The sequence below is a fragment of the Empidonax traillii genome, unplaced genomic scaffold (genome assembly GCF_003031625.1).
Source record: "Empidonax traillii isolate 1590-97213 ecotype Southwest subspecies unplaced genomic scaffold, ASM303162v1 scaffold39:size2480183, whole genome shotgun sequence".
Classification (NCBI taxonomy): domain Eukaryota; kingdom Metazoa; phylum Chordata; class Aves; order Passeriformes; family Tyrannidae; genus Empidonax; species Empidonax traillii.
Genome location: NW_020955232.1, coordinates 98407 through 126145, shown reverse-complemented (window position 1 = coordinate 126145; position 27739 = coordinate 98407). Strand labels below are relative to the sequence as shown.

General features: G+C 42.0%; 2 protein-coding genes across 3 annotated transcripts; one reads left to right on the top strand and one right to left on the bottom strand.

The window, feature by feature from the left end:
- Nucleotides 1-1757: 1757 nt before the first annotated feature.
- Nucleotides 1758-13708, top strand: CCZ1 (CCZ1 homolog, vacuolar protein trafficking and biogenesis associated). Its single transcript, XM_027878165.1, has 15 exons — nt 1758-1949; nt 3293-3390; nt 3510-3603; nt 3701-3775; nt 4893-4940; nt 5492-5575; nt 6360-6535; nt 7153-7234; nt 7411-7472; nt 8254-8365; nt 8937-8970; nt 9302-9419; nt 11071-11229; nt 12236-12363; nt 13372-13708. The coding sequence occupies exons 1-15, from the start codon at nt 1851-1853 to the stop codon at nt 13425-13427; spliced, it is 1425 nt and encodes a 474-aa protein (XP_027733966.1). The 5' UTR covers nt 1758-1850; the 3' UTR covers nt 13428-13708.
- On the bottom strand, nt 13589-27598 carry RSPH10B (radial spoke head 10 homolog B). 2 transcript variants are annotated; one of them, XM_027878162.1, is made up of 20 exons: nt 27481-27598; nt 25861-26183; nt 25108-25183; nt 24753-24821; nt 24384-24557; nt 23753-23838; nt 23013-23133; nt 22070-22246; nt 21474-21609; nt 20870-20991; nt 20191-20380; nt 19571-19679; nt 19410-19492; nt 19162-19310; nt 18239-18346; nt 17017-17187; nt 15935-15986; nt 15396-15506; nt 14462-14657; nt 13589-14282 (listed from the first exon to the last, which is right to left on the bottom strand). In XM_027878162.1, exons 2-20 carry the CDS (start codon nt 26148-26150, stop codon nt 13946-13948), a joined length of 2757 nt encoding a protein of 918 aa, XP_027733963.1. In that variant the 5' UTR covers nt 26151-26183; nt 27481-27598; the 3' UTR covers nt 13589-13945. The 2 variants fall into 2 exon arrangements, with proteins under 2 accessions (XP_027733963.1, XP_027733964.1); XM_027878163.1 differs by having other exon boundaries at nt 19410-19489.
- Nucleotides 27599-27739: the final 141 nt, after the last annotated feature.

Here is a 27739-nt window from a genome sequence, read left to right as displayed (position 1 = left end):
AGGAGGGGAACTGTTCTTATTGTTTGATGTATTCAGTCCTGACTGGATGTTCCCAGAAATTGTCTCAGTTGTGCTGCAGCCTTCAGATGGACAGACTATCAAAGAAAGGGCTGATCTGCACACACTGCTGAGTTTAAACTCAGAGCTGTAGGGCAGAAAACAAGAATTCCTGTATGTGGATGTCTTATCCTGACATGTTTAGCCTGATTCTTCCTCAGAGCCTGCTCAGGGAAACCCTGGGGAGCCCAGTACAGCAGGGCCTCCCTCATCCTGTTTGCTGGCAAGGGGCAGGAGTCCTCTCTGAGGACAGGTGGCCTCTCTGAGAACACCTGCATGAAATGACAAAGCAGATTCTCTCTGCAGCTTTGGAAACATTTCCTACAGCTGCCTGGGAATGCTGTGGCTCAGCCTGTTGTGTCCCTTCTACCCGCCCAGTCTGCACAGGAGGAGCTGCTCAGCTCTTGCGAGGTTTGGGTTAAAGGTGCAGGCAGGAAGGGGACACCAGAAGTGGTGACGAGCTCTGCAGCCACCAAAGGGAGTCTGCACCCACATGAACTCCCATAACCAAACGCCCTGCTGAGCCAGCTGAGGGGAGCCAGCACCTCTATTTTGTGCCTCCTGGCCCTCACAGAAACTCCTGCCTCCTCCAGGCCAGGTACCAGGAGGGTTTGCAGCCGTGGCACAGGGCAGGAGGGACGTGACAGAGCCCTGCAGCAGCCCAGGGGAAACAGCAGTCAGCTCTCTCTTGCTTACACCACTCACTTTTTGAGTACAGACATTAAATATTAAATTGCTGCAGTCTTACAGCATCTCTATTCCACACACTGGTCCTACTGCACTGGATTGGATTCTCAAGGAACACCCCAGCTGCTGAGGTGGACAAAGACTATCTGGAATGATGCTACTAGTGCTGAAAGTAAATATAATCTAAGAGTGATGGCTGGAACTGAAATAATACCAAAAGCAAAACAAAACAAATCAATCAATCAAACAAACAAGCAAAAAACCTTAAGAAACAATTGATTTCTTTCCGATTTAAGAAAGTTTACAGGTACATTTTTCTAAATGACCTCGTGGAATGAGATATTCAATTGTATCTTTTATACATTGCCCAAGTATTTATGAACCTTAGTTTATTCTGATTCCTAAACTTCATAGTCCTACAGAGAAGCAATGTGATGCATTTCTTATCACGTAGATTGTTTTTACTTCTAATTTAGTTCACACTGAATATTATTAAAATGGGAATTGAAAACTAATGGGAAAGCTTATTTTATTAGTTAAATGCCACTATCTTAAAAGTACTAGACAAAAATCTGAAAACTAATCAGAGCAGACATAATATATCAATTTATGGTGAAAGGATTACATGCACTATGTCATGCTGGATGACATTTCCTTCAACACACTCAAACTTCTTGATCTCATCTTTCAAACCTCGGATTCTACCTCTAAAAATAAATCGTTTCTACTTTTTCCAGCTGCGCCCTGAACGAGTTGGAGGGGGTTGAACCGCGCCTGTGCTGCCCCTGCGAACAGGGATGCTCTGGGGCTGCCCGGGAGGGGCCGTGCCCGGTCAGGGCTCTGTGATCCCCGCCGGAGGTGCTCGCACAGCCCCTCTCGGAGGGAGCACCGGGACTCGCCGGGACGCCCCGGGTTCCCTGTTCCGTGCCCGCCGTGTCTGGCGGGGGCGCTGCGGGCCCGTCCCGGCCGTGCCGGTGGCGCTTCCCGGCGCTCCTGCTCTTCCGGGGCGGGGGCCGGGCCGGGCCGGGGCTGGGGCTGGTGCCGGTGCCGCGGCGGCCTCGGGCCGCTCCCGATGGTGTCTGGCGGCTGCCGGCCCCAGGCTCAGGATGGCGGCGGCGGGGGGAGCCGGCCAGGAGAAGCAGCTCGCTCCGACCCTCCTCAGCTTCTTCATCTACAACCCCAAGCTGGGGCCCAAAGAGGGAGAGGTACCGGGGGCTGTCGCGGCCGGGGCTGCGGGGCAGGCGGGCACCTCCCGGCGGGGCTGGCCCTGCCCCGGACCCGGGCCCGGCGCTGTTCCCGGACAAAGGCGGCGGGAGCTGCGGCTTTCCCGGCCCGCAGCAGCCCCTGGGATTTGGGTGCCAGCGGGGCCGGGATCGGTGTCCCCCAGAATGGGTCTGTCTCTGCTTCAGACCGGGCAGCAGCAGGAACCGGGGGGGATGTCACCAGCAGGGCCTGTATTGCAGATGGGGAGCTGGACAGGCAGTAACTGTGTTTTACTGATGCTGCAACTTTCTCTAAAAATAACTTTCTGGATGTAGATACAGTATGGTTACTGTTACAGGGTACTGTTTAACTTGTTAAATTCAAGTTACTGAGGTGTTCTCTTGCCTGTGGCCCTTAACGAGTAAACTCAAGTTCTAGTCTCTGGCTTTAGAAAACGACATATTATGTGGCTCATGTGATAATATTCAGCTGTAATAGTTTTGAATAGAGCAGTGTACTTACATACTTAGTAGTGACAGGACGGTGAGGCTGAGCGTGCCCTCAGCGAGCTCCTGGGTGACTCCAACCCTGGGGCAGCTGTTGCTGCTCAGGAGGGATCCTCGGTGAGCTGGGGAATGGGCCAGCACAATCCTGGTGGAGCTCAGCGAAGGCAAAGTCTGGGCTGTGGGGTGAAATAATCTCGTACACCATGGCAGGTCGGGGGCTGACTGGCTGGAAGCAGCTTTGCAGAACAGGACCAGGGAGTCTGGTGACCAACAGGTCCTACGTGAATCAGCAGCCTGAAGGATGGCTGGAGATGGTGGAGTCGGGTTCTCGAAGTGAAAGAATGAGACGTAATGGATGGAGTTCCAGCAAGGGAAACTCGGATGAGATAGAAGAAAAACATTCTTCACAGTGAAGTGGTCTAATAGGAGAGCAGGGTCTGGAAAGGTTGTGGAATTTCCATCTTTGGAGGTACTGAAAACATGACTGGACAAGGCCTGGAGCAATCTGAGCTGGCTTTGAAATGAGCCTTGCTTTGATCTGGCTTTGAAGCTTGCCTTGCTTTGAACTAGCTGAGAAGTGACTAGGGCCTGTGATTTCAATAGCCTTCAATTTATAAAGTATTTTGAGATACCATGGGATGACTGACTGCTTAAGTGTGCTTAAATATGCTTTTATCCATCATTAGAGAGGCCCATTTTGGTACAAGATAAAATTCTGCCTAGGAAATACAGGGATTAAAGTTAAAAAACAAGAAAACCATGTACTCAATATTCTTCAACTCTGATTCTGTTAAAATGCATTTGCTTGGATTCTTTTTTTTTTTTTTTTCAAATTTTAGGAAGAAAAGAAGATTCTCTTCTATCACCCAAATGAAGTAGAAAAGAATGAAAAAATTAGAAATGTGGGGCTATGTGAAGCTATAGTGCAGTTCACAAGGTAAGAAGTCTGATTGTGCTGTGTTGGCACAAACACTGTATTTTAAATCTCTCAGTCAGATGTCTCCTTGCTGTGAGTGTGTATAAATACCTGTGCCTACATATATGTTTTCTTTCCAGGACCTTTAGTCCAACCAAACCAGCAAAATCCCTCCATACACAGAAGAACAGACAATTTTTCCACGAACCTGAAGAGAACTTCTGGATGGTCATGGTACTTATGCACGTGATCTGCATGTTCCTAAAGCTGCATCCTGCAATGTTCTCCATGCATTCTGCATTGTCTCATACCAGCCTGTTCCACTTCCTAGGTCGTACGAAATCCCATCATAGAGAAACACAAAGATGGAAAGCCAGTCTATGAATATCAGGAAGAAGAATTGCTGGTAATACTGAACTTCCTTTTTTTTTTTTTTTTTTTTTTTTTTTTTTTTTTTTTTTTTTTTTTTTTTTTTTTTTTTTTTTTTTTTTTTTTTTTTTTTTTTTTGTAATGGGTTATGTTGTGTTTTAAGAGTACTTCCAGAAATATCTTAGTTTGATTCTTCTTGAACTGCTGTCAAATTGATTTTCTATATATCCATATCTATCTCCATAAATGGAAAGAGGGCAAAGTATTTTCAATCAAATCTAAAGAAGAGTACAAGATGATAGAGAACTATCCAGAGAACAATTCAAGATCATCCAATAAACATCAGCAAAATATACAGCTTTGAGACTTTAGCTTGGAATAGCTGAATATTTCTACCTTGGAATGGGTGAATATTTCTTAGGATCTGTTTGTTTAATGAAGTTCTTGCAAGATTTTAACCCTACATATTTTTATTAGGTTTAAGTATACATTACTACTTTCTTAAGACTGCTGGTAATATTTACTAATAATCTGGAAAACCAAACAACTCATAACTCTTGTGGGATTTCTTGTTCAAACTGCAGTGTCATTGGGTCTGTTTAATCATATACAGGAAGGGTATTTGGCCAGGTGGGTAATATTTAAAAAGCTGTTTGGTCACCCCTGTCCCTGTTCATTACACTGTGCACTACTTGTGTTCCTTATTATGTCCTAACAAAAGGATGGGTGTCATAGGGACTCTATTTTGCCCAGTTAATAGTCTTTTTTCATCTGAGTTAAGATCTTAGCCCCATAAAAACTTGCTATGGTGTCCCACCTCCTTCAGCCTTTGACCTGGATGAAGAGAGAGCTGCCAGGAACAGGTTCATGTTCACTGCCCACTGGCCTCAGGGAAGGGCACTATTTGTAACTGCAATCTTGGGCATGAGTTTGTAAAGTGCTTTTGCTACTAAATGTGAGGAGGGGAAGGGACTCCCTTTATTGAAACTGTACTTTCTAAATGCTGACTCAAAACTCTATTTAACTCTTCAGAGATTGATTTCTCTTAAATTGTGTCTTTGCTGGCTCTTTGAAAACGTACATTGTGTGTAGCTCAGCCAAAATGCTTGTCCTTCTGCCTCTGCTGCCCTGATGTGCTGCTCTCTCTCCTGCAGGACAAGGTGTACAGCTCGGTCCTGCAGCAGTGCTACAGCATGTACAAGGTACAGTTCACACCACAGGCTCTTTTTTGGGAAGGGGAGAAGATCCTCATGGCACCCTTTGGATGTGCAAGCTCATCGTTACTTTGGCGTTCTCACCTCATCGCTGTTACCTGCTCTCTTCCTGCAGCTGTAATGGAGCTGATGGAAGATTAAAATATAGCTCTGTGCTGGTTCAATAGCTTATTGTAATAATAGAAGCCTTTTAATTTCTGTAAAGTCCAAGTTTTATGGGCAGTTACACTACTAAACATTTGATTTTGATGGTATTAGCTATTAATCTGTTTGAGAAACAGCCCTGGTTAAAGGCCTTTTACAAAACAGGAGCATAAGATACTTAAATGACACAGAAATATTCTGCCTCTGCTGCCACACCTACCTGGACTCTGCAAATCTGAGGTGTTTTTTCAGTCAAGAAGGGGGACATTTGGATTGATGTGGAGTACAAGTACAGGGGAGTGGCAGTTGTATTGTAATCTAGCTATATTCATAGCCAAGTTACAAGAAATTATTGTAAATGGTTGCCCAACTAACTGATTTTTTTTAACTGTTAGCTCTTCAATGGCACGTTCCTCAGAGCCATGGAAGATGGAGGTGTGAAAGGTCTAAAGGAGAGACTAGAGAAATTCTTCCATCGGGTAAGACCTTATTTTTCAGGCACTTAAAGTGTGATTCTGTGGTGGAAATAGGATGCAAAAACCTGAGAAGGTTAGAGGAAATACTGTCTTCATTATAACTAGTCTGGCGCAAGGAGTCCTTTGATGAGCTGATGTGTGCTTCTGTCCAGACTAAATTAAAAATACACCATGGCAAAAAAAAGAAACTAATAGATTTTTATCTTTAAAATGTTGTTTTTCTTTGATGTACCTACTGAAGATAAAACAGTAATTTCTACGGATTTGTACAGTAGAAAGAAATCCAATGAAAAGTTTCTCTTTTTCATCAGGAAATTAGAAAAAGCTTAAAAAATGTAGTCATGCAAATTGTCTGTTATAACCCTATTGAACAAGTCAGCAACATGTTGCTGACAGGCTTGGACTGCACTGAAAATCTGAAAAGAAGTAAAACTCAGATTACAAACTGAGAGAGATCTGTCACACTGCAGTTATTACCTGTGGGTTTTTGGTGATGTGAAATGACTGTAGAGGGAGCCCTTGGACAACACATCTTTCACTGAGCACTTCGTGCATTTGGAATCTCTTGGTAAAGGTTACACTCCATCAAGAAAGAAAACAATAGAAAATATCCCTTCCTTTGCACATTGAAAGCTAATTACCTGCTCCCAAGACAAGCAGAACTGGAAGGATTTTTTTTCTTTTTTAGTCCAGATTATTGGTGATTAGACTCAAATTTGTCATTTAAATCTACACATTGGCAGTTTTCAGAATTCTAAAAGCCACCAGTCATTGTTCTTTCTCTCAGTACTTGCAGACACTGCACTTACAGTCTTGTGATCTGCTGGATGTGTTTTGTGGAATCAGCTTCTTCCCACTGGATAAAATGACTTACTTGAAAATTCAGTCATTTATTAACAGGATGGAAGAAAGCCTGAACATAGTCAAGTACACTGCATTCCTCTACAATGACCAGCTGATCTGGTAGGTACTCCAGTAATTCTCTTGTGTGTCTTCAACTTCTCATCCTATAAATAAGGGTCAAAATAGAAAAGCTTTTGAATCAGTCAAAGAGTTGGATGAAAATGAGAAAACATGAGTCATGCAGCCATTCAGTGGGAAAGGCATTGGTCTGAGCTTTAAAATCTCTGCCCTGTACCAAAGTATTCCTCTCTGGGGAGCAGCTGGAGAAGTGTCCTTGTCATCTCCACCCCGAGAGCCTCTGTGGATATACACAAGTTCCTCCACTAGAATTTTGAGTAGTGAAGATTAATTAAATTAAGGATTGTTCCTCATGTCATTCTGAACTAGAAGTTGCAATGCTTGTGAAGAGTTCTACTTAAAAATAGACTTAAGAATAGCAAACTGGGTCTTTGTTTAAGTATCATTTTGTTCCTCTTCTGGTTTATGGCTAATTTAGATGTGTTTTGCATTTAGCAAATAAGCTGACATTTTAATAGAAATTCATGTTCTGGGATTGACTCTACTGAGACCCTGAAATGTTGCTGCCCTGATTTATTGTGTGCTCTGCCCGAGTTTCGGTTGGAGGAAAATGTGTGATCTGAACTGCAGCACAAACATCACTTGTGTTTCTTTTCTAGGAGTGGACTGGAGCAAGATGACATGAGAATCTTGTACAAATATCTCACAACATCTCTGTTTCCAAGGCACATGGAGCCTGAGGTACGATGGGTTGGGGTTTTTTTGGGGAGAAGGTGCCTGGTTTGGCTTTTGTGTTTGTTATTTTTTCTTTTCTCCCCGTTTATCTGGTACTGCTAAGGGCTAAAATACCAAGGAGAAATACCTCCCTTGTCTCTGCCTCTAAGCTGGTTTTTCTTGTGTGTCCTTTTTTGCTTCAGCTGGCGGGAAGAGATTCTCCAATACGAGCTGAAATGCCAGGAAATCTGCAGCACTACGGAAGGTGGGTCCTGTTTTCCTGTCACCGTCTGCTGCTTCTTCCCTCAGGGTTGCACGGGAGTTGGTGAATGTGAAACCCAACCTCTGGCAAAAGGAGAAAATGCTTCATTAACAGAACTTCACATTTCTTCTTCTTCCCATTGTTCTTAGTGACAAATTTGGGAATTGCTCCAGTCATTTCTTTTCAGTCAGGCACCTCTAGACAACTTGTATATTTAATCTAGGATTTACCTGTTGTTTTTCCTCTGTACTCAGCATCAGAGTGGGGAGTTCTGCACTTAAGCAGCCAGGCAACATAATTTTGAGTAATTGTGGGTTTGGACATCCTTCGTCACGAGAATTCCTCTTCCTTGATTTATTGCATTCCTTTGGGATCAAGGCACTGTTACACACTCCTTCTCCCAAGTTTAGGTGCTTCTAATCTGGATGTACTGTTGGACAGGAAAGGAAAGGGGCTTGCCCACAGCAACAAAAAAATGGTTTTAAAGATACTCACAAATCGAAGGTGGAAAGAATTTTGTTGCTGTTTCTTTGATGATCTGCACAGTTTTTCCTTAGCATTATTCTGCCTTTCTGATGCTATTTCTGTAGCTCTTTGAAGCATATTTGCAAACAATCCTTAAAAAATGTAAAGGCTCTCTGCCTGTGTGGGCAGCTGAAAACTCACTGTATTCAAATGTATTCCTACCTGCAAGTAATTGTTTGTTAGTTTGGAGAACACCTGTTAAACTGGAGAAACTGAAATACAAGAATTCATCTCATTTGACCTGTTGAATTATTTTCAGGTTTCTCACTGGACCTTTAAATCTTAATGATCCAGAAACAAAATGCCGTTTCCCCAAAATATTTGTCAACACTGATGACACTTACGAGGAGCTTCATTTAATTGTTTATAAGGTATGAGAGTTTTCTCTGCAATTCCTCCACAGAATTAAGAATCTCTATACAATGAAGTACTCAGAAATGTATAGATATCACCAGGTTAAAGCAAAGAGACAGAAAACTAACATTTCTAGCAACAAACTTGAAGGCCTGAATCCTCTTTCCCCCTCTCTTGTACCCTCTCCAAAACAAGCAGCTGTTTTATTAAAACAAAGGACCAGCCTTCAGTTACTTGAAGTGATTTCATGCCTGGCTTTAGTAGCATTAATTAATACATTTTTTAATATTAAAGCCAAGTTTCTTGCAGACATCTTCGCATAAATGCATTTTTACCAAATTCTACCTTTCCCCCACAGCTTAAACTGTTAACTGGGCTGATTTTAAAATCATAGCTAGACTCTGTTGTGTAGGATTGCAAAGAGATTATCCTATTGAAATGTTCCCTTTCAAGTAGAATTTTTAAATTTCTTCTCTAATTTAACTGCTTCACCTGTGTGTGACCTCACTGCAGTACTGTCATTTATTTGAGGTAATTGAGGTAACCCGTTGTAAATGGTTTTTTTTGCTTTCACTTTTTTTGTTCCAGGCCATGAGTGCAGCTGTCTGCTTTATGATTGATGGTAAGTACCTGTCAGCATCACTTCTTTGGCAAGACGTACTTAGTACAAAATACTCTTACGTGCAGCTTGTTTTACTCTTGAAAAATACTCACATTAATTTGCTATTTGAGTCTCTTTCTCATGAGTGCTTTTATCAGTCAGTGGCATAAGTAACTCAATTTACACACTAAATAATGCTTCAGTGAACCACTTTCAAAATCGCCCATAAGGCTGTGACTACGAGAAAAATTTGTGCTTGGATTTTGACTGATGTTTGAAGAAAAGAGCTGCAGGAAGTGTCCCCTCAGCTGTGGGCAGGGAATCTTATCTGTGCCCTTCTTTGCCTGCCCAGCTTCCATCCCGCCCACGCTGGAGTTCTGCCGCAGGCTGGACAGCATCGTGGGGCCGCAGCTCACCGTGCTGGCATCCGACATCTGCGAGCAGTACAACATCAACAAGAGGATAGCAGGGTTTGTACCACACTTCTCTTCCTGCTGCATCCCCCCCTGGCACGGTGAAGAGTTAGGCTGAGTGAACTGCTGAAATAATAATGTGAGCCCAGGTTTTGAAAGCATCGAGTTAACTGTGTACTCAGAACAGTGTTTGTCTACCTTTCTGCACCCCAAGTGTTTATCAAGTGCTTGTCCTTAGGTCTCCCTGAAGAAACAACACAGATGTTGCAAATTTAGGAGTGAATGTTTACTGTGTGGCTGAAATCTTTTCCCTCTGTGTGCATAATTGTTGCAGAGAAAGTAAGGTAAAAACCAAGGCAAATACGACCATTACCAATTGACATTCTGCCTCCTCCTGGCCCAGCTGTCAGCAAAGCATTCAGGTGCAAGAGGTGGAACTTCTTTCATGTGTGCAATGAAACGAACTGGCAGGTCTTCTGACACCTCTCTCCCATGTTGAGGTAGAGAAGTTGCAGTTCTCTCAAAATCTTAACTTCAGTTTATACTTTCTAGCTTTTTTGGAGGAAAACAGAAATGAGGATTTTAGTGAGTGGATTATTTGGTTACAACAGAAGCTTTACAGTTGAGGACTTGACTTGCCAGAAAATTGTATTCATTTTTCAATGGATGTGTTAGCTGGGGAAGCGAGAACAGTGTGGCAACAAAGGAGGAGTTCAACCAAAGATAGGTGTGTGAGTGAACTCATTCAGTGGTAGCTTCCCAAATCAGCAAAATCGCACGGGATAGAATAGGATGTGCTTGAAATTGTGCCAATCTACTAAATCATTAAACTTGAGCTTTTTAAATGTCATCTGGGACTGGCTTTGGCAGCTTTAACTCCTTAAAAGTTTAATGCCATGGTGCCCTGAAAACATGATCCAGTTTCTTGACACTGATGCATGTGGGTGACAGAGAGCAGGGGTATCTGGTTGTTTGCTGAGGTGAGTGGTGTCATCACAGTATCTCCCTGCTCCTAAATAATGCATTGCCTCAAGTACCAGTTGCTGCAGGCAGTTCTTGCATGTCTGAATTTGTTGTGGCTTCTACCAAAACTACAGCTCTGAGTGACAGTTTTTATGTTAATTTCATAAAAGAGGAGATGGGGGAAGATTGCCAAGGCTGTGAAAATAGTCTCTTGCTTGGCCCACACAAGTGCTGGGGGCAAATCTAATTGCCTGGATCAAGGAGGAGTTTGTTCTCTGGGTTGTAACCAGTAACAAAGGCATGAATGGAAGATGACTTACTGATCAAAGTAAAGACTGAGCATCCATTCAAATCCCATGGGACTGGCCTAGGGGAGAGCAGCAAGGGAACAAAATGGGACAGAACAAAACCAGCTCATTAGAAAAATGCAAATTAAATACTACTGTGAAGGGGGACAAGGCCTTTAGACTCCCCTGTGTCTGTCCACTGGCAGCCTAAGCAGCAGAAGGGGAAACACTGGCTGGTTCTGCAGGCTTGTTTGTGTTTTGTTTTGGTTTTTTAAACTGCTCAAATGAAGTGCAATCCCACAAGTCTTAAAACACTTAGTTCTCTCCAATGCAAAGATGACTTCAGGCTGTCTGAGTAAGCTTTGCACTGGCTCACTACCCATTCTCTATGAAGCCTGTGCTTATAGAACATGTCAGTACTCACAAATCACTTTTTTTTCCTTTTTAAATCTTCCTAGGGCTGAGAAGGAACCTCAGTTTAAGTTTATCTATTTCAATCACATGAACCTGGCAGAGAAAAGTACCATTCACATGAGGAAAACACCCAGTGTATCACTTGCATCTGTTCACCCTGACCTCATGAAGATTCTCGGTGACATCAACAGTGACTTCTCCAGGTAATGCTTAACTATTAAATAGTCTGTAACTGCTACTGTCAAGGAAATTTTTTTTTTCAAATGGCTGAAGATTTCCAGTCCTTTTTTTGATGGTTGGCTGTTCATGTTTGGTATTTTGTGTTGATTTAGAAGCAGTCCATCCTAAACAGAATTTCTAGTGTCCTTTTAAAAAAATAACTTAGAAGAGGGCCAGGGCCTCTCTCCAAGAAAATATCTGATCTATTGGAGGCTTCAGAGTAGTCATAACAAATGGGATGGGAAGCACTAAAGTCTGACTGATCTGGGGTAGTATAAAGGACAGGGAAAGCTGCTTGTGCCAGTGCCATCCCTGGCCCTGCCTCAGCTGGGGACTGCTGGGGTGAGGCAGTGGTGGAATGTGGACCTTGCAGTGTCTACAGTCCTGATGGAGAAGAAAGTGGCTTCTTGTCAATGGGTATCAAGCTTGAAGGTGGGAGAGACCCCCTGTCATGACGGTAAAGAACATGAAAATGTTGAATGACTGGGATGCCCATAACTCTAATTAACAACTAGCAATTTTCCCACTCTGTTTAAGGACAAGGTTTTCATTTTTGAGTGAATGAAAAAGGAACGTTTCATCATATTATGGAAGTAGGGGGGTAGTGACAGCTTTATAGAATGTATCTAACTGCTGAGCAGGGTTTAGGGCTGGGTGCAGCAGTTCTGTGAAAGCTCAGTATCACCAAACCAGAGCAAATCATCGTTCTGTCAGGAGTATCCTTACCAGAACTGAGTAAAGTTGTTCTCTTCAGAGCACTGGAGTGTTTGGAAGATGGACAAATTAATGATTTACACGTTTGGGGATGTCTCAAGCAGCCATTTGTGAAGCCTTTGTCCTGGGCTGTCAATGATGGTTGAGTTAGGATGGGTATTCTCTTTGATACTGCACAACCACAACTTATGACATGGAACTGTTCTAATGATTACAGACAAAATTGTTGAAGATGAACTTGCTGCCACCTTCTTGACTTCCTAAAATTTCTTTCAGAGTTGATGAAGATGAGGAAATTATTGTGAAGGCAATGAGTGATTACTGGGTAGTTGGGAAAAAGTCTGACCAGAGAGAACTGTACGTTATTTTGAATCAAAAAAATGTAAATCTGATTGAAGTTAATGGTAAGGATTGTTTTTTACTACATCTAAACACAGTTACTACTAAAATGTATGTCCCTAGAGAAGTAATAAAATCCATCTCATGAGAAATAGAGAGAATGATTGATCTTTGATAGACCAGGTGAGTTTGCCTAAGGTTTTAGTCTGCCTTCTACCAGCTGTGAAAGAACAGCATAAATATTCAGCAGGCACTCTTAATTATTAATCAGTTATTCCTCCTTCAAATAATAGAGGAGAGCTCTATGAGCTTAGTTCAGGAGTAATTAATACAGTCTATGACAGGTGAGAGATGAACATATTTACCTCTGAGTTGGGTTTTATTTGTCAGTGATCCAGGGGTAGGTTCTTACACATGATACCTGTCTGTCTGTCCTGCCAGGGATCCTTAGCCCATTGCTGCCTTGTTTCTAACCTGGTTTTCAGACTGATTTACTATGACAAAGAGTGCAAATGAACATAAAAATGCCATAAGCTTTTAAATTGCTATTTCTCCTCTTTCAAATTGCTATTTCTCCTAAAGTCTGTTTGAATCTTGCCTGCAGCAATTTTAGGGCTCTCTGTTTCAACAGAAGGAATGTGCTCACTCAGACAATGGGACAGAAATAATACTTTCCAGGACCAAAGCCCTGCAACCTACACTTTAAAAAGAGAAATGAGTTGCATGACGTAGAAATCTTTGTGTAATTGTCCTTCAGCATCAAACCTGCCATATAGAAACAGTAAATGAGTGTTTCTGTGCCTGATAAACTTGTGTTGTCTACCAAACAGCCCTTCATTTACACTGCAGCCCCTTAAAATACAACTCACCTTTCAGGCAGTGTGAGATGTCAGACTTGACTTTCTCCTGCTGAAGACAGAGTAACAGTAAATGTATTTCGACATTAAAAACTTGTAGAGGTTTTCCTGTTTGAATTGAATTATATTCTCTGGGATGATCCCCAGGGTTTCTCTTGAGGAGGTTGCTGTAAAAATATCATACTGAAGGTTTGTTTTGTTTTGTTTTTTTAACAGAAGAAGTGAAGAAACTTTGTGCAACACAGTTTAATAATATTTTCTTCTTGGATTGATCTGCAAAGGGCTGATTTATTGAAGATGTCAATGTCAGGCACTTGTTCAACATGAGAAGTTATTAGTCATATTATTGACTGGAATAATGACAATAGTAAAGCAATACTTGCTTTGTAAGAATCAAAATTTCTACTAAAATCTGTAAACTCTCACCATAAAATTTTTAAATTTTAAAGATGTTTATGTGCAAGCTAATTCAAAACCAGTCTGAATTCATCTGTACCATTCCATTCTGATATGCTATGTGAATATTTTGCTGGAAAATAAAACTAATAATTGTTACACTTTTAAGGGCATCTTTTTGTTTTCCTGTGTTCATTTGCATTATTGTGGGACTATCTGATAGTTTAGTGCGATGGAACTTGCCCAAGACCCTGGTGTGAAACAGTTTCCCTTTGAAATCAATTCTTGTGCACACAGTCTTATAATTTTTTCAGCTCCCTTCAAGTGGTGTTGTTCTGGTGTTGGTTTGGTTTGGTTTTTTTTTTTTCTATTTGAAGAGAACTGGTTTGAAGTTTCAGTGGTTTTTACCAGAGGGTTTCCTTGCCTTGTTCCCAGGCACCTTGTTACCTGCAGGTGCTGCCTTCTGTGCCTCTTTCTTCACTGAGGGGGCTTTCTTTTGGGCCTCTTTCTTCTGGGAGGGTTCTTTCCCATGGGAATCTTTCCTTGGGGAGAGCTCTCCCCTCTGTGCCTCCCCCTTCGACAGGCGGGCTCTGCTCCCCTTCCGCGGGGACCCTTCCTGCGGCTCAGGATCCTCGGACACCTCGACCTCTGCACTCTGGGAGGCAACTGCTGCTTCTGCTGCAGCTGCTTCTCGTCTCCTCTCCTCTTCCGCTTCTCTTTCAGCAATGAGTCTGAATGGACAAAGTTGAAATTTAATGTTCTGCAGGAGGGGGGAGACAGATTTATACTGGCTGAGCAACTCCTGCACTAATAGTCTGAGCAGGACAAACTGTCCTAGTGGAGAGAAGCAGAGTCTGTCTAAGAGGAAGATAAGAGGTAACAGTACTGCAAGACAAGATTCCACACTTACTTTGCCAACTCCACATCCTTGATCTTTCTCAGCTCAGCTAATTCAACATCCTCCTTTTGCTTTTCTTCTAGTTTTTGCCTCAGCACTTTCTCCTGCTGGTAAGCAGGGAAGAGCTTAGCTGTGAAAAAGATTTCCACCTGACACATCCACAGACAAAATTCCTCATCTTGTTCAGTTCTGTCTTCTTTTGCTTCATCTGCAACACGTAAATTAAACATGCTTATTTAGCAGGGCACTTCTATTTCAAACGTGGTTTGGAGTGCAGTATTTCAGCTCTGTGTCAGTGCAATGGGGAACTCCTGCATGTCCAGGACATGACACAGAGAGACCCTTGGAATGATGCAATGGGGAAGGGATGGCCCTTTGGTGGGGCCTCAGAGTGCCTTGGCCCTGGGAATGGCACCAAAAGGCTGTGGACTCTGCCCTTTAATCATGGAACTGTTTTCTGCAGTGACCTGATGACAGTTCTGGATCTGTGACTCCTGGGCAGGGAGAATGGAGGAATTAGAATTAAATTTAAGCATTGACTTAAAAGGTTTCCCCAATTTTAAGATGCCACATTTTATTTGTAGGGCATCTGTAAACTGTAATTTGTATTTACTCTATGATAAACTCAATCTGCAAGCCTGCTTGTTCAATGTCTTGGACAAATAAAATATATTACTATATATTTTATTATGTATATATATACAATATCCTGCTTCTTTTATTTAGTATAAGAATAAAGAATAAGAAGTTTCATTTTCTTTTAAAAAATATTTTAAGTTTTTAAAAAAAAAAAAAAAACAACTTCCTCCAGAATCAATGTTCATTTACTGCCCTCTTGTGACAAGCTGAAATCTGCATATGCAATTAAAATTTCACAGTTCAAGAGCTACAAGGGATTTTTTTTTTGGAGGGGAGTGTTAGTAATAAATCAGTAGGAATGCCTTACCTGCCAGTTCCTTTGCTGGAGAGGCATCTGGTTGTTTTCCTGCATCCCAGCTGAACGACGACGGATCACCGTTGGTGTCTGCACAAGCTGGGGCAAATGACAGGACAGTCTCTGATGTTGCAAAGAAAGAAAATTGAAAGAAGCACTCTTTAATTCTGTGCATTAAACATCAAGTTTGGTCTTCAGCACGAACAAATATAGATTGTCCCCTGACCTGACAGCTAGGCCTGTGGTTGAAACACTTCTGAAATTATGAAAAGTTTGTCTGTAATGAAGACAACAGTGCAGAGTTCAATCTCTTGTTTCAATGCCCAGATAAGTGGGGCAGAACAGGAAGAATTAAGGTTTAAAAAGCCTTTACAGTTATTTTTAAGGAAAAAGTGATCTCTTCTAATTAAAGAGCCCAGAAAATTCAGAGCTTCAAACCTGCCCATGTCTGTGCAGCAGGTATGGAAAGCTTTTCATCTTGAAAGCTGCAGACAGAGTGAATCTCCTCAGCACCTCTATTTTTATAGATCTTTTGGAACTGCAGTACTCACCCAGAAGAGATGCCTGCTGACACTGCTCTTTGTCTTCACAAGATCTCAGTGGCTGGCAAGAAGTTTTAAATTCAGTTACTCAACATCTGGGCTCGTGTTCAAATTAAAAAGTGAGATCCCATGTCCCTTTCAGTCATGCAGATTCCCATCCCCAAAGCTTTCTGCCCACCAAATGCATTCTGCAGTCATGACTCTCTCAGAACATTTAAATTGCAATAGTGTTTCACCTTTTCAGGTATTAGCAGGTAACACTTCACCTTTGATACCTGCAAGGCAAGTAGGATTATCCTATTTCAGGGCTAGGGAAAGACAGAACTACAGAGAATGAAAAGCTCCTGTTCTTGGAAATGTTCCTCTGTTCTCACATGTTGCTCTACATAGTATTGTTCATCTGCTGCTGCTGCATAGCTCAGCTGCCTCAGCAATGGCATTGTTTATGTCTGCACCAATTGGACTTCTGCTGTACATGCACTAAGGAAATGTAAACACAGGATGAATTTTACCCTCAGTACATTTAAATTAAGGTTTTCTTTTCTGTGAAATGAGGTGTTTGTGAATACTCTTTGAATTAATAAAAATACTTTCACCCTGTGCATAATTCCAGATAATAACAATTCTATGCCTTCAACTACCCCATGCATCCAAACTGCACCAGTGTCACAGGCAGCATCTTACAACCTCCCAGATCCTTATTCAGAAGTTTAACAAAAAGAAAAGTGCCCAGCTTAACTGCTGGGGAACAGCAAGGCTTGCTACCTACAACAGCTGCAATGCCACTTTGGACAGTCAGCTTAAAGCAGGAGAAACGTGTCTTCCACCAGCCAACCAATCTGTTCCCCTTCAGAGGGTTTGCAAGTGGTTTATGTGTATTTATAGTAATCTAGGAAAACGTGCAGATGTGTTAAAACTGATGTTACAATTTAAGGTAGCAACAAGCAGAAAAAGCAGAAGGACCCAATCAAGCAATTGTTTATGCAAAAAGAGGAAATTGGTTTCTACCTTCAGGAAACAGAAAATCTGCAGGGCCTGACTTTGCCCTCTAAGTGGAAACAATAATATTTAACAGGTCTGCATTATTTTACCTGAGAATATCCTGAGTACAGGGACAAAGTTGAGGTTTCCCTGGAGAAATTCTTGAATCTAAAGCCCTCTCTGTTCTGATCATCCTGAGCCATGAGCTCCTTAGCCATGTCAGGGGTAACGTACACCACTGCACATTCCAGGAGAGCCTCAAAAAACTCCAGAAAAACCAGCTAGAGTAAAAGAAACACAAGGGTTACATTCACTCATTTTTGCAAAATCCCTTCATTAACAGGCATGTGGAACTGAGCAAGCAAAGAACTCAGAAGTGATTGTGAAGTCTCACTGGCCTCACTTGACTAGTCAAACATCTCTTCTTCTGAAGAAAAACTGAAAACATCCAGAGCTCAAAAAATTCAGGTGATACACCGTGTTACACCTTATACAAGGCACATTGAACTAAAATGCTGTATAGATTTTTGATTTATCTGCAGCTGTAAGAAATTTCCCTAACAAGTAACTCACAACTACAGCTATTACCTAAAATATTTTACTTGCATATAAAGCTTCAAGAAACGCCGAGAATGGGTGTAAGATGGATCCCCTGTAAGACTTACACTGTGTGTTCAGTTTAGCTGTTTAAAACAAATTTAGTCAAGTAATTACAACTGTTGCTGAATAAGAGCTGATTGTTGAGGGATGAGAACCCTGCAGGCTGGGCCAGCTCTGGGGGAGCACGAGAGTCTTCTACAGTCACTATTTGGCCTCACTGAAGTGGCAGCTCTTCACGTGGCACTAATCAGGTTTCTGGAATCACCAGATTTTCAGGCTCTCTGGGTTCACATCTTAGTCATTGATTCACTTCAACAGCCTTGGCAGCTGGAAGTGCAGAGATTGATCTCTGTGCAATCACTGATACACATCCTGTCAGGCAGCTGCCTCAGATAGAACCAGCAGCAGCAGCAGGAGTCTCCTGGCAATGGTGTCCCCCTGGGGACTGTTGCACTCCTGAGGAGTTACCTGGATGGGCCAGATGCTGAGACTGTACTAAGAGGAGGAGGATATTAAGAAAAATATAGATGTATATGAATAAACTAAAAGGTACAGGCAGAATAAAGGAAGACAAAAATAGAGGCTTGAGTTTGTACTCTTCTTTTTTTTTTTTTTTTCCAATAAATGAATTCCTTTTCTTCCTGCTCCAGCAGGTAGGATAGTATTTGCAGCAGTTTTTAAAAGCAATTTTAATTGTTCCTGTAGCCATGAACTGTTTTTTTCCATACAAACCTCCGTTTCCATGTTGATACCAGTCCTACTACGTCGAGAGGCACCCATTTTGACAAGTGTTTTCACAAGTCTTGAAACAGTTAATTGTTGGTTGAAAAGTTTCAATTCCTGGGTAAGAGCAAATGTTACATGTTAACAGCACTTTAGGCATTCCCACATGGACCTCATCTACCTCCCTTTCAATCCAGTACCCACATTTCTAGTGGTTTCAAATGATACTTCCATATGTGGAATTAACACATTGAAATTCTGGCCCTACTGAAGCCAATGGGAATATTCTTTAGACTGCAAAAACAGAGGTATAAGAGAGGTCTGTGGAAAGCTCATAAACAAAAATGTAAAAAGTTACAATTATGCCATCTGATTTTTTTTTTTCTGGGAAAAATGGCTTGGATTTATAAAGTGACAGTCCCCCAAACCCCAGGCGTGTTAATAGGAATTGTTCCCTAGCTTCAGAGTAATCTTGATCTGTCCCTGAATTACTGAATTTTAATAAAGAATCTCACGGTCATCTTGCAGTAAATACATTATTGAAGTGCTTTCCTGTGTTATTTCAATAGCTGCCACTCTTTGGGTTCTAACAATATGACATGTTCATACACACATTTGATAGGATGGGGTGGAGGGGGACACAGGAGGGACCAGAAAAAGTATTTATATTCCCTTAAAACACTTGTGTCTAAGATTTGATCATTTGAAATGACCAAGTACAAAATTATAATTCAATCCTGAAAAAAATACATAAATAATTTCTGTAGAACAACCATCCCTTTAATGTCTGTTGGACAGTTGGCACCAATAACATCAGCCCTACCTTTTCAGCTGTGCAGAAGCCACAGGGAGTGTTCTAAGAGGCCCATATAAACTGAACAAATAAAGCACATCTAATCACACAAACCAGAAAAAAAAAAAGAGATTATTACATCCAACATCCAAACAAATTGCCTTATCTTCATGGTGGGTTCAAAGGGAGGGTTGAGCCCCCGGCTGTGAAAAGTTCTGTATATCTCCCAGCATTTGTCAATGTAGCTCATGGCAAAAACACTGCATCTTTCTTCAGAAAACAAGATACCTTTTAAAAGGAATTGGTAAAAAACAATGGTTATAATAAAATAGTGATGTGTGTGATGCTGATTGATGAATTCTGCACAGAAAAAACACCATTGCTTACCTTGGACACAGCAGGCAGTGGGAATAACATTCCTGGACATCATTTCTGAGAAACACTTGTCCAGATGACGACCCTTCTCTCTACAGGTGAAACAAAAATACTCCTGTCTGGGAAGATTCCAGCTGATTACACTGAAATAATTTTCACAAGATGGAACTTACTTGTGCTTTTTATGATAGATACGAAATGCCAGATGAATAAGGTAAGATAAAAATGTTCTGAACAGTAATAGCTCGTGGGGACAATGGATCTCCACAAGTTGTTTACCACCTGAAAATTTTGAAAAAATAAATTTCTATTACGCTCACATCTCACATTCCTTACAGGAATATTGATCTGTCAGCCTCTCTTATCCTCTCCTTCTCTGCCTATCACAGGTAATAACACTCCTGAAAGACTCAAAGCAGACACTGCACCACTTCCAAACAAGCAGATCAAGGGAGAACCATCCACCTACAGCTGGATCTTAGATAATTCTCTCTTTCTACAAATGCATCTACTCAGCATATATAGAAATAAAAGGGGATGCAAAGCTGGAGTTAAACCCTTCACATACTGGAGACACTGCAGGTGTAAAGGGAATTTTGTATTTTCCCACCTCAGGACCAGAAGTGCCTGGAGAAGTGTTAATGCATCCCCTGAGAACTCACAGGCACAGAGATACTGACTTGGGCCATTTAACTACCAGAGCTAAGCTGCCAGTAGAACTTGCCACTCCAACCCTCCACAGCTTCCTACTAAAACTCCTGGATTCCAGAGCCCAGCCACTGGAAGCACAAACCTCTCACCACCCGATCCATTTCAGCAAGGCTTATTTTGGAGAGGTGGAACCGGCAGTCCTTCAGGAACCTCCAAAACTGGAGCTTAGTCATGAGGAAAGTGTTGTCAGGAGAGTGAACACAGCCCAAGGCACTGTAGAAGTTGTAGACTCTTCTCAGCATGGTAATGTGCCTCAACACAGCACATTCCACCTAAATGAAGCAGGACATGTTTTCAGCATCAGCTCAGAGCAAGCAGAGATCAGCTTGTATTGATCCTGTAACTGGGCAGATAATTTTCTGACCTTGCCACTTTAAAGAGCGAATCCCTGGCTAAGTGTTCCCAAAAGCATTACTCAGAAGTAGTTAAAATACATGGGGTTTGGTGACTGATATAAATAAATTGTCCTCTGTCAGCAGACAAATCTCAGAGTGGCTAAAGGTAGTTGCTGAATGCCCTTCCAGATATGCTAACCTATTTTTATTGCTTTTTAGTAGAAGTCAGAAGAGGCAATCCTGTTTATTCATTCTTTTTTCATTTATTCTTTATTCATTCTTTTGGCATTTCCTGTTTTCACGGCTTTCAGATTTTCAAATAATTCTTTAACAGAAAGAATTATTTTAATACAAATAAACCAGAAATAAAATAATATGAAAGATACTGCAGAGGAAAACTGAAAATATCAAAGAGTAGCCTCTTACTTGGTGCAGTTCTTCCTGTCTCTCTTCCTTTGGGAACAAGTTAAGCAGTGAGGATATATCCAGCTCAATATCTGACCCCAGGATAGAAGGACTTTCCGAGTCATCAATGATTGTGATATTTTCTACCACGCAAATAAAATAAATTAGAACAAACTAAACCAAAGTTTAACACATAAATATGCACACACAGAGAAAAATAAAACACATATTATTCCTTTTTATCTCACTGACTTTGATCAACAGATTCCTTTATAATGAGGAGTAGGGATTTCATAATCCACAGCATAACAACTGAAGGGTAATTTTGTCGAATTAACCCCCAGCCAAAAGGAAATGCAGACATTATGTATGTTATGAAACTTTCAGACAATAGTGCTCCGAAAACAACACAAGATGGAGAGTACTTGTGTCACTGCACTCAAAGTGTCACATACAGGAAATAAAGCATGGAGGTAAAAGTCATTAATTATTAAGATAACTCCCATTTTTATCCAAGTTCTTTGAAGAAATTCGTCTGCCTCTCAAGTACAAACAGCTTCACATTATAGTAAAATGGAACAACAAAATGTGAACTGAGTGGAATTTGTTTAGTGAAGCTGCTTACCAGCGACAGAATGAGCACCAATGGCACTCAGCTCTTTTGCATTCACTGCATTCACTTCCAGATGAGGACCTTTTACCAGACGATCATCTACGAACTCTCCTTCATAAGCATGACCATTCTTGAAGACAAACTTGCCCTACAGACAGAATTAATCTTGATATCAACACAAAAGAAAGATTTTGAAGAAAAACATAGAGAGAGGCTTGTTTGCAATCCTTAGTTTGCATATGTGGTACTCACAGTTTTTTCAAAAATCTGTTTTATGTAAGAACCTCCCTGTGCAAGGACAGCTTGAAATCCATTAATTCACAGTGGAGGTGTGAAATCCTGACCAACCACTGCAAAACTCTATATGTACCTATTGCACTGAAAATCTCCCCAGTGAAATGTATTTCTTTACACACACAACACACAGCTGACCACAGAGTCCACCTGTGGCCCAGCGAGGTCCCTGGAAGCAGCTTCCTGCTGCTCTCAGTGGACTCTCTGCCCTTTGGGACAGATTCTGCAAACTGGGTGGGGGTCTCTGTACAGGAATCTGGAGATCCCCAGCGCAGGGCAGAGCAATCTGCTCTGCTGTTGTCTGCACTGCTCACCTTGCCGTGCTTCTTATTCCAAGCCCATTGGCCTTCGTACACGGCTCCACCGGCGTAGATGAACTTGCCGTGCCCGTGTCGTTCCCCTTGTCTAAATTCACCCACGTACTCGTTCCTCAGGGGATACTGAGACAGACGCGCTCTCTTGAAAAACCACACGTGGGTGCCATATCCATGCTGAAAACAAATCAGTGTGTTCAGAAAGAAACACCCCCAGTAGAGCTGCTGCTGTTCTAGGGCCATCCCCTGAAATAAAGGCCCCCGAGGTGATTGCTGCAGCGTTTCAAACCAGCCACAGATGCTCTGCAAAGGTGCCTGGGAAAACACCCAGGGGATACACTGGATCTACACACACTTGAGCAATTTTTATCACAGGACTCCCAGAGCTACCCTGACCACCTGAATCCTCCTGCCTGTAATCCTGCACACCGTGCCAGAGAACCGGGATGTTCCAAACTCCTTGCTAACTTTAAGCAGAGTGAAAAGACAGAGCAGGTAGCTCACATTCTTTTTCCAGCAGAATAATAAATGGAAGAAACAGAAAAAGCCACAAAATTATCTCTTCCCAGAGGTAAGTGTGGTCTAATATTTTACAGGAGACACAGAAGTAAATTATCACATATACTTACAGCTGAAGTAATATCTCAGGCTAAGTATAGCCACAAACACTTAAATTCTTTTAGGTTTTTTTAATTGAAAAATGTTTGTATTTTCCATTAGGGGGTTAAATTACAGTTTTATAAGACTAAATCAAAAGCCTTTTAATAATTTCAATATTGCTAACATGCGAATCAACTTACAATAAAAAGCACGTTTTCACTATCTCAACTGGCAAAAACCACACAAAGCTCCTTTGATATTGCACAAAACTCCCTATCCAGCTTTCCTAGAGCAGTGGACAGATGCTGAACTACAGAAAGGTTTCTGGGGAAGCAATTACTACCTGAATGCCATTCACCCACTGTCCTACATACTCTTGATTAGCTGCCAACCACACCATTCTTCCATGCCCATGTCGTACATTTTTCTTCCACTGACCTTCATAGACATTTCCAGACTTGTAGCTGCAAGAAAACAATAACAGCTAATGATTCATTCATATTAAATTCTCAGTTGATCCTGTGAAAGGCTTATGCAAAATCTCATTGCTAATAAATTTAGAATTTATTATTGCTAAATATAACCATTAAAGTGAAAGTTGGCTCACTGTGGCACAGATACAGAGGTTTGATTGTAGCCACTGTTTACCTGCTATTTTTAACCTACAAACACTAAAAATATTAACCAGCTCTTTTTTTTTCTTTTTTTCAAAGAGTCTTTGCCATAGCTAGTAAAAACATTTGTTTATATGTAATTCTACACAGAAGTCATTAATTCATAAAGCAGCTCCATCTGCTCAAATCAATCGAGTGTGTTTTTAAATACTGAATTGTGGTTTACCAAAGCTGAGTTGGGATTTTGTCTTTAGATGTTCTCTCATGTGAATGATCAATAGAAATACAGCACATAAAAATGTAAATTATAAAGAAGGTCTGTTTTGTTATCATAGAGCACTTTGTACATTTTTGTTCCACTGCAGGAGTATGAAATTACAGCATTTGTGTCCATTTTTAACAACAGGAGAAACTGTCTGATAACACACATGAAATACAAACCCAGGAAGTGTGTTTTTATCACATTTACCGTCTCATTCCCCATCCTTCTCTGACATTATTGACCCATTCACCTGAGTACCACGAGGCATGTTCCTCATCAAAATAAATGATACCCTGAAACAAACAGCACAGGCCATTGAAATACCTAAATATCCATCTACATGAAAGAAACATCGCATACAAATTATATGACACAAGCAATCACGCTCTAATACTTACAGTCACTTTGAGATGATGTGCTAAAAGCAACTGAAGTGATAGAATTAAATAAAAAAGCAGCCTCCTTTGATGAATATGAGTTAAGACCTTAAAAAAACACCAAGTGTCCAAGAGAAAAATCTTATTACATCACATCAAAGTCTACTATGTTTTTCACACCACTTGGAAATACTCAAATACTAACTTTGGCAACTTAATTACACTGCTCACTCTGAGGCAGATCAGTTTTCTGACCCATTCCCTTCCAGCAGTAGCTCTACTGCTCTACTAGTGTTAACTACATTCACAACTTCAGAAAAAAATCCCTAGGGAAAACAAATCTCTACACAGCACAAGACCATGCAGCAGAACAAAACACTTCTGCAAAACCTTTGCTCAGTAACACTTGCTGTTCTTGCAGGTACCACCCAAGCCCCTGCTCTCCCTTGGTTCTTACTCACCTTGCCATGTCTTTTGCCATTACACCACTCGCCAAGGTAAGAAATAGGATAAGTTCCACTCCTGAAAAAGCCAAATCCATTCCTGATTCCATCTTTGATTGATCCTTCATAGACGCTGCCATCGTTCCATGTATAACGGCCATTAAACATCTGCACATTCTCAGCAAATGTTCCCTGAAAGATTCAATTACAACTTAAAAAAAACCCCTAAGAGCGTCCCCCAAATATCTGGGTGAAATCAGGCTTGTGATTCAAGTCACTGCCACAGTTCTGCAGTTGTCCCACTTCCCACAACTGAGGTACTTTCCTTCAGTTCGCAGATCTCATTGGGTGTAACTGTGTTCAGTTGTAGTTTCAATTGTACTGTACCTCATACTTCACTCCATCAGCCCACGTGTAAGTCCCTTGTCCATGCATAAACCCCTCAGAAAACGTGCCCTTCAAAAGGAAGAGAACGGTATCATTTGCAGATTTATTCGTACCCCAGCTGAAGCCAACAGGACTTCAAAAGAATGACATATCAATTCCTCCCCAACTAGTTTCAAATCAAGAGTTTTAATGCCAGAAACCAACAAATTTAATGTCAAAAATCAACAGGTTTAATGCTAACTGTCAATGCTTCTGAGTGCTCAAACTCCACACACATTAAAAGAAACAGTCTGCCTGTTCTACAGACAGAACTTGGTCCACTACTATTTTATTTTTTTTTAAATTATCCACTCACCTTGTAAGTATCCCCTCCCTCAAAACATGCAAATCCTTCACCCTCATACAATCCATTGACTCGTTCACCTTCATAGCTACAAAGAAAGCAAACTGAAGATGAAGATTTCAAGTCACTGCCAGTAGATCTAAATCACTACAATAAATAAAAACAAATGATCTTGGATTTACCATGGTCTGCACAAAGGTCAGCTGTTGTGCCTTGCATAGAAAAACGAACCAGAAAATTTCCTCTTTTTTGAACCTCCCTTGCAATATTTCACATAACTCTTGTGTTGCCTCAGACCCATATCTCTTTGAACTAAGAAAAAATATCCCATTGGTAGCCTTTACTAGCTTACGAACAGGAATGTTGGAATGTGAAACATTACATACAGTCCCCTTGAAATACCAAAGGATTCTGTCAACATTGCCATTCACCTGCTTCCCCAGCTTAGGATATTCTTAAGGGATATGAGCAGCCCTAAACAGTAAAAGGTAGCAACATCTAAACATTCATTACATGATATAACTATAGTTTCTTCACCTACTGTCTGCATATTTAAACAAAACTTCACCAAAACTGAACAAGCTAAAAGAGCATCCTTCTGAAGGCAGCAGAATTCTCCATGTGTGTCTCATAAGGTGTCACTGCCACTAGGTGTGAATAACCCCAATCTGTGCCTCAAATCAAGAGTCAAACCCGTGTTTGTATGACCCTGGGTACAGCAGAGATACTTAGATGAGAATCATTGTTTGTAACAAGCACACATACCTTTTCACAATCACTTGAGCAAGAATAGGCTCCTCACGGTACCGGGGAACAGGTTGGACTGGAGGTTCCTCTGCCTCCTCTGGGATCTCTGGAGCTGCCTGAGTTTCTCCCACAGCATTCCCTGAATCACTCTGCAAATCTGGCAGCTCTGTTAAACCACTCTCAGATGTAGTATCTTGTGCAGGATCAGGAGCACGTACAGATTCTTCTGCCTTCTCACTATCTGCTGTCTTACTGTCTTTCTTCTTGACATCTTTTTTCTTGACATCTTTCTTATTGCTCTTTGGCATAGCTGCTGAATTGTCTCAAGGTGTATTTTCCTTCTGAAAAATGAAAATTTACTTCTGTCTGATGTAAATCTTTTTACCCTGAAACAGAGTTGATAAAAAAAAAAAAAGAAGCTCAAAACACAGCTAACTACACAAAAAATTATAAATCTTTCTGTAATTATTATACATGGGTATATTGAAGTTATTTCTGTAACAGCAGTTCCTCAAGGCAGTGGTGTCAGCTTGTGTGGCAGGCGGGTACAGGGTTAACAGGGAGCACTGCCTGGGAGTTATCTCCAAGTCACCCATCAAAACTATCCTGATGGAAGTGATGTCAGTAGACCTAATCTTGCTACACGGAGATTTCCATCTTTACTCGATTTTTAGGTGTCTAAATTTAATTATGTAGAAAAGTTGAAAGACACGAGTTTGGCAAGCTTCCTGAAAGTCACAGCTGCACTAACACTATTGATTTAACTTGCCTCCCAGGTTACAAGCTGCAGATCGAACCACAACACAGCGCAACCACTGTTTGCCGTAGTTATTTCGCCAGTTAAGAGCTAATTGAAGGTTACAGCACCGCTCGAGCAGCTGCAGTAACAACTCGCACTCATTTCACCGAGTGAAAAGCAGCGCAAGATCCTACCCCCCGTGTGCCGCAGCGGCGAGGGCCGGCAGGGACAGCCTCGGCCACCGCCGTGTCCTCACCCTTCAGACCGCGGCGCTGCGCGGGGGGACACGAGTGGGACCGCGGGGGTCCGCGGGGGCAGCCGGGGCCGAGCCCTTCCCGAGAGCCGCGGGGGCAGCGGGGGCAGCGGGTGCCGCAGCCCTTTCCCCCCTCACGGAGCCCCGCGCCCCTCACGGAGCCCCGCGCCCCTCACGGAGCCCCGCGCCCCTCACGGAGCCCCGCGCCCCTCACGGCCCGGCCGGTCCTCAGGCCCCGCGCAGCCGCAGTGCAGCGGCGGCGCCACCGTGGCCATAACAACGGCGGGTTTGACACATCCCGGGCAGGGCGGGCATTGCGGCCCCACACGATTTACTGACGGCACCCGGTCCGGACAGATACACACACTGTGTATGGTCCGTCACGGGCGGGCATTGCGGCCCCACACGATTTACTGACGGCACTCGGCCCGGACAGATACACACACTTCGAGCACGGGGGGGACATCGGCAGCGTCCCGGCCGCGGCAAAGGGAGGGGTGGAGGGAACATAACCCATAAAAACATAGATTTCTTAGGTCAAATCTTGATCCTAAGGGCGTGGAAGAGCTTAGCTATCTGTTTTAATGGTTTCGGATTCAAAATAACTATTTTGATTCTACTCGAGGTTTCCAGAATTTGGACTGACCTTATCAGCAATTTTGCATTCCCTGTGAGAAAAGGGATCCCTCTTCTTGGAAAACAAGTTTGGAATATGGAAGAGAACAAGGCTAATTAAAAGTAAACAGCCCAGATGAATTATTCTATTCAAGCCTGAAACACAGACACCAGTAAGTTAATCATTAAGTGCAATATTAATGCTTGAAGTAATTATCTCATGAAACCCAGTTTTAGTATAAGTGAAAAAAAAGTACTTTATCTTCCATTTTCTTTAAAATTATCGTATG

Coding starts and splice junctions, on each gene's coding strand:
- CCZ1 (XM_027878165.1), top strand. CDS start 1,851: ATGGCGGCGGCGGGGGGAGCCGGCCAGGAGAAGCAGCTCGCTCCGACC. Junction 4,941..5,491: donor AGTGCTACAGCATGTACAAG/GTACAGTTCACA, acceptor TTTAACTGTTAG/CTCTTCAATGGCACGTTCCT. Junction 7,473..8,253: donor AATCTGCAGCACTACGGAAG/GTGGGTCCTGTT, acceptor AATTATTTTCAG/GTTTCTCACTGGACCTTTAA.
- RSPH10B (XM_027878162.1), bottom strand. CDS start 26,150: ATGCCAAAGAGCAATAAGAAAGATGTCAAGAAAAAAGATGTCAAGAAG. Junction 18,347..19,161: donor AATTTGTTTGGATGTTGGAT/GTAATAATCTCT, acceptor GCTCTTACCCAG/GAATTGAAACTTTTCAACCA. Junction 14,283..14,461: donor AAGGATGTGGAGTTGGCAAA/GTAAGTGTGGAA, acceptor TTGTCCATTCAG/ACTCATTGCTGAAAGAGAAG.